Source organism: Piliocolobus tephrosceles, chromosome 3 (genome assembly GCF_002776525.5).
Source record: "Piliocolobus tephrosceles isolate RC106 chromosome 3, ASM277652v3, whole genome shotgun sequence".
Lineage (NCBI taxonomy): Eukaryota > Metazoa > Chordata > Mammalia > Primates > Cercopithecidae > Piliocolobus > Piliocolobus tephrosceles.
In genome coordinates, this window is record NC_045436.1 from 36,196,967 (window position 1) to 36,202,917 (window position 5,951).

Sequence of the window (5,951 nt, forward strand, 5' to 3'; positions counted from 1 at the left end):
TGCAGAACTTCATGTTGATATTATCTCAAACATACTCTGCACCCATCAAGCGGTAACTCCCCATTCCCTCCTCCCCCAGCCCCTGCCAACCACTGTTCTTTGTCTCTGAATTTGACTTTAGATCCCTCATAGAAGTGGGATCACATATTATTTGTCCTTTTGTGTCTGGCTTATTACATTTACATAATGTTTTCAAGGTTCATCCATAGTGTAGCATGTATCAGAATTTGATTCTCTTTTAGGGCAGAATGATACTCCTTTGTATGGACACATTACACTTTGTTCATTATCTGTTAACGGCTATCTGGGTTGTTTCTATCTTTCGGCTATTGTGAACAATGCGGCCATCAACCTGGGTGTGAAAATATCTAAGTCCTTGCTTTCAATTCTTTTGGCTATATGCCTAGAACCTAATTATTTGTAATGTTATTCAATACTAGGGGTGGGGGAAGGGAGTGTCTGCTTCATGCAGATCAGGATTCTAACCTGGCAACAGGACTTTCTAGAGGCGGTACCTGCCTGGAGGCTCTCCGTGCAGAAGGGCGGCCCCAAGCTTACAAGACACTTGTCTCAGGCCTCCACACAACCGCAGCAAAGAGAAATAAACTCAGAGCAAGCAAACCCTGCATTCCACTCACAAATCACGCCTACTGAACTTTTAATATAAAGACAAAACAAAATGTAAAAATAACTTTTTATTAAAAGTTAAAAACATATTCAAAGTTTACACATGCAAATAGATAATTCCACCATAATATGGACTTCTAAGATCAATGACAAGCAGATACAAACTGGTCTGGAAAACACGCATCAGCCACCTAACCTCCCCTAAGTTCCTATACTCAGGGTTAGCCTGCTCACTGGGACGGAAACCACACACTTACCAGAATGATTCTGCTGCTGCCATTGCCCCCAAGCACTGGCCCGACAGAGGAACAGCCCTTGCCATAAGTGGGATGGAGAGAATAGCTCTAGGGCTCTCTGCTTCATCCCAGCAACACACCAAGACTGGAAAGAATCCCCCGCTGCACCCCAGGCAGAGTCCGCCCAAGCAAGCATCTTGTTAAGCTGGGCTTTCCAGCAGTTCTCAACTGCTGAGCAAGTTCATTTTCTGAAAGCTCCCCAGATGGTTGTGATGCTCAGGGGGAGGAAAACCATAGCGGTTCTTGCTCAACTCCTACCTTCTTAGAAGTCTCCTTGTTCAGGAGTTCGAGACCAGCCTGACCAACACGGTGAAACCCCGTCTCTACTGAAAATCTCTATTAACTGGATGTGGTAGCACACGCGTGTCTGTAATCCCAGCTACTCGGGAGGCTGAGGCAGGAGAATTGCTTGAACCCGGGAGGCAGATGATGTTGCAGTGAGCCAAGACTGCCCCACTGCACTCCAGCCTGGGCGACAGAGCAAGACTGTCTCCAAAAAAAAAAAAAAAATAGTCCCCCTTGTTCAGATTTAAAACATTTGGCATATCTGACACACTTCTTGACTTTTGAAAGTTCTGACATATGGATGCTTTGCTTTTACCACTGATTTATGAAGAGTTAAAAAAAATAGAGCACCCAGATTTCATTAAAAAATTTATTTTCATATAAAAGTGCCAAAATATCCACCAATGTCATCATCTATCTCAATAACCAGTTTACACTAGTAATCAAAACACAAGCCTCTTTATTCACATTGTCTAAAACTCCAATTATTTTCACACATTCCCACAGTAACTGGAGTCTCTAGACAGTGGGAAATTTGCATTCCTATTTGCCGCAGTAGTCCATATGTCCAGGTTCATATAGGCGCGAAACGGGTTGAACCCCGGGTAGTAATCCTTGCACACGACCGCTTGGTTTTCCATGTGGGTCGAATGTTCCGTGGTGGGGTTGATGGGGCAGCAATTTTCATACACATCACTTTGTGGGGCCCAGATGGAACCAAAAAGTCCAGACATTGGAGACAAGCTTCGGGTGCTTGTGAGGTAGGGCTGAAGCATAAATGAGCAAGGTAAAATAAATTAAAAAACAAAAAAAAACAAAAAAAAAACGGGTCTTAGAAAGGTGAATACACAGCAGTGAATACTACAATGGCATCAAGTTACTTAGAAGTTATTAGACTACTCTCAATTTAAATCTGGGTTGCTTTAACACCATTTTTTCTCCAAGGGAGGATTGTGAAACCCTCGTCTAATGGGATAAACTGATTTGCCACCGAGGGAAGAACCCACAGGCCAAATACCCTTTATCTGGAAAAAAAACAAAAACAAGTGTCAAGCGGATGTGAAAGGAGAAGCCGTCGGGCTTCTGAGCAGGGAGGGTGTGCTCACAGGCAGGGAGCTCTGGAACCCTGACCACCCACTGACCTTCCTGGGACTTTCATCTCTTATCAGTGAAGTAAAGATCAGTGAGTCCACATAAGGACAGCCGTGTCACACGAAGGGCTGGCCCATGTTCAATTTTATCTACAAAGGGCTTGGTGTATTTGGGGATGTTTTTTCATTTGGGGTGGCCAGAATGTCAATGCCTGCGAGATCCCACCCATCTGGTTATTACATGTCAGTTTCCTTCAGAGGGCGGCCAGCTCTGGCTTCTGCGATCTAAAAGAAGCAAGCCAGGCTTTGGCTGGTCCAAACCTAACACTAAAGCTAGTTGAGACCAGGATTAAGGAAGCACTGGAAACAACTCAGAGCTGCCCAGGGGTTCACAGCACAGGCTGCGCAAGACTCACCGGAGAGCTGATGAAACTGGCATGTCCCCAGGCAGCAGGCATGTTGGGTGGGGTGTTCCAGGTAGACTGAGAGTTGTGATCAATAAAGTCTGGCTGAACTTCTGCAGGACAAGGGAAGCCATTGGCATAGTTCATGTTTTCTACAAAGAATGGGAGAATTTCATCACAGGTAAACATTTTCACTGAGAATTGAATTCTCACTCTCAGGCAAAAAAGCTTTCGAGGCCTCACCACACTACTGACAAGTTACAGACATAAATACTGGGTCTGTGTGGACCAGGAGAGTTGTTGCAACATCATTGTCAAGATTAAAACTGTTTATCACACAACCTGGGAAGCCCTCAATGTGGAAGGTCTTCCTCCGGGCTTGTTTTTCTCTATTTGATCACTTGACGGGAATCTTTCTATTACACAAAATACATTAAAATACTACTAGAGATCTAAATAGTGTCAAGGTTCTTGCCAGTCTTTAAAATGTTTTTATTACCTGTCATGCCAACCTCAGCCACCTACACATATATCGTATGGGCTGATACAGCAATCCAAAACAAGGACTCCTTAGGTATCATCAAACATAATGAACACAGACCCTCACAATCATAATTAACATTCCCGAAGCACCCCCTTGTGGTTAGCATGGGGCAATGCATGCATCAAAATCTAGGTAAGAATGATACATCCCTTCCCTGAAAAGGCAACTCTAGTATAAGAAACCATGATCCAACAGTAGTGCACAATAGAGCATTTTCCAGTTGACCAGGGAAATCCTACAGCTCTCATTTTTTTATTATTACAGATGCCTGAGCCCAAGCATCTGCAATTTTCCACAATTTTCCCTCCAAGCTCCTTTCCTTTCTTCTGCAGCACCACCCATGGGCAGAGAAGTTAAGGACATAATAGGATGCAGGCCAATGTTTCTCTTTCACATGGGAATTGACTGCCTGAAGAGAAGCGCAAGCAGCTAAAGCTCCAGCCTCCCAACGGATAACCAACAATGTTACATCTACATGGATCCAAATTACCTAGTTCTACCTAACTGGAAGGACTAAATGGATTAGGGTTATTGTTGAAGCCCCCAAACACCCCAAATTGAGGGCTTTTTGAGGATCATATAAAATTATACATGGCATCAGTGCACAACTGGATCCACAGGAAGCCGTTCAGCAGTCTACTGCAAGCTCATTCTCAAAGTCTGCTCACTGTTAAAAGGTACATTCTTCTAAGTCCACACACTTCCTGCTTTGAGCTTCTAAGAATAAAAGAATGGCATTGGAATTGTCTAAAGAGCCCTTACCTTCTGGAAAGGCATTGTAATCGTTCAATTCCAATGGACAGTATGCGCTGGAAAACTGGCCTTCGCATGTTGCACTCCAATCAATGAAACTGCCAAAAAAGCAAGCGGTCTAGTTTCAGAAAGAGGATGTCAAGACATCAAGTAAAGAAAACAAAATGATTTTACTGCCTAGCATCCTCATCACTGTGAATTCCCCAGTTTTGGAAAATAAAAGATGTACTTTCTCAAGTCACAGAATCAAAGGCTTACTAAAAGCTCATCACTAATGACACACCATCTGCAGGATGAACGGCTGGACGAGGAGCACACTTGTTTTTAACCATGCTTGTTAAGTCTAGAGGCAGAATACAGAGCCGTGGCTTTATCAGCACTGTGAAAGAACAGCTGGAATACCTTTAAGTGTCTTTGTGCACATCTGAAGGACTTAAACATGTTCTATTAAAAATGTCCACTCAGAGCAAGACCAACATTCATCTTAGAGAAGTCATAACTATAAAGACTATACTTCATTATACTTTGATCCCTACTGCAACCTAGATTCTTATTATAGAAATGAGTTAGGAAATACTATTGTAATAACCTGAACCAAGAAAATCATCAAATGGATTCTGTGATTAAATATCCAACATTTTCTTAAGACTCCCTAACTGAATGACATATCAACAGATAGCAAATTTGAGAAACTGCCATTGTGCAACTATTTTTCAATACTCAAATTATTTGATCTTTTAAAATTTTAAATGTGGGCCAGGTGTGGTGGTTTCTGCCTATAATACCAACACTTTGCGAGGCCAAGGCAGGAGGACAGCTTGAGACCAAGAGTTCAAGACCAGCCTAGGCAACAAAGCAAGATCCTGTCTCTACAAAAAAAAAAAAAAAAATTAGCCCAGCATGGTGGCACGCACCTGTAGTCCTAGTTACTTGAGAGGCTGAGGCGGGAGAATTGCTTGAACCCAGGAGTTCAAGGCTGCAGTGAGCGATAACCGCACCACTGCACTCCAGCCTGGGCGACAGAGCAAGACTCTGCCTCTAAAAAATAAACAAATACATACAATGTTAAGTGTGTTCAAGAATAATACCACAGAAAAATGAACAGCTTTGCTCTGCTAGGAGTTAGGAATTATGAGTGTTTTTTCCAAATCTGCCTCTAATACATGAATAAATCATCTTTTCAATTTTTTAAAAATAATGACACTGTCACCAGCTTTATTTCTTTTATTTCCTTTCACGTTTCTCTCAAAGACTGGTTTAGTCCCAGTGCAACTCTAAAAGGCAGGAGGAAACGCACAGCTAAAGCACACCGAGGAAGAAGCCTAGCCCTCATTTTTGTAAGGAAACCCCAAGAAACTGAACTCCAATTCCAACTGCAAGCCCTTAGACTAAGCAAGGCACCAATCAGAGAAGTGAAGCTGTACCTATTATGAACCGGGGCCGGCTCCTGAATCACACAAGGCATGCCGTTCTCCAGGGTGCAGTTTAAGCTGCTTGTCACACATACCGGCAGAGTGGGCCACAGGTCTCCAGGTGAGTAAAGACCTACGGAAGAGAACAAGGCCTGAGTCCACCCTATCCTCACCTGGCCCTCATCCTACCTTTCCTGGGCCTGCTCTTCCCTCCAGAAAACACTCCCTGATGTCACCCACACATGCTGACTGACTCCTTTTGGGATATAATTTCAGGATATCATTCTGAAATACGGCATATTGTTTTGACCGTTTCTTCAGTGTCCGATTGTCTCTTGACCTGGATAAGAAGATGAGATTCACATAACAAATATTTAAGGAACTACTTCCTGCAGGACCCCATTAGAGATACTGAGGATACAGCAGTAAACAAGTTACATTCAAGTGAGCAAAGACAAACAACAAACGAAGTATATAGCATGGCAGATAATGTATGTGCTGTGACAGCAAATACAGCATTTTTTTTTTTTTTTTTTTTT

The 5,951-nt window shown here is 42.9% G+C and overlaps 1 protein-coding gene across 4 annotated transcripts in view; it reads right to left on the reverse strand.

The window, feature by feature from the left end:
* Positions 1 to 680: 680 nt before the first annotated feature.
* The window catches only part of TMEM131L (transmembrane 131 like), a 168,309-nt gene continuing 163,038 nt past the window's right edge, over positions 681 to 5,951 (reverse strand). For 3 of the 4 annotated variants that reach the window (XM_023227789.2, XM_023227778.2, XM_023227807.3), the window contains 4 exons: positions 5,425 to 5,545; positions 4,010 to 4,098; positions 2,716 to 2,855; positions 683 to 1,975 (listed from right to left, as the gene is read on the reverse strand). In XM_023227789.2, coding sequence (XP_023083557.2) covers positions 1,700 to 1,975; positions 2,716 to 2,855; positions 4,010 to 4,098; positions 5,425 to 5,545 — 626 coding nt within the window. In that variant the 3' untranslated portion in view covers positions 683 to 1,699. Of the gene's footprint in view, positions 1,976 to 2,715; positions 2,856 to 4,009; positions 4,099 to 5,424; positions 5,546 to 5,951 lie in introns of all 4 variants that reach the window. The other variant, XM_023227800.2, reaches the window with a different exon arrangement.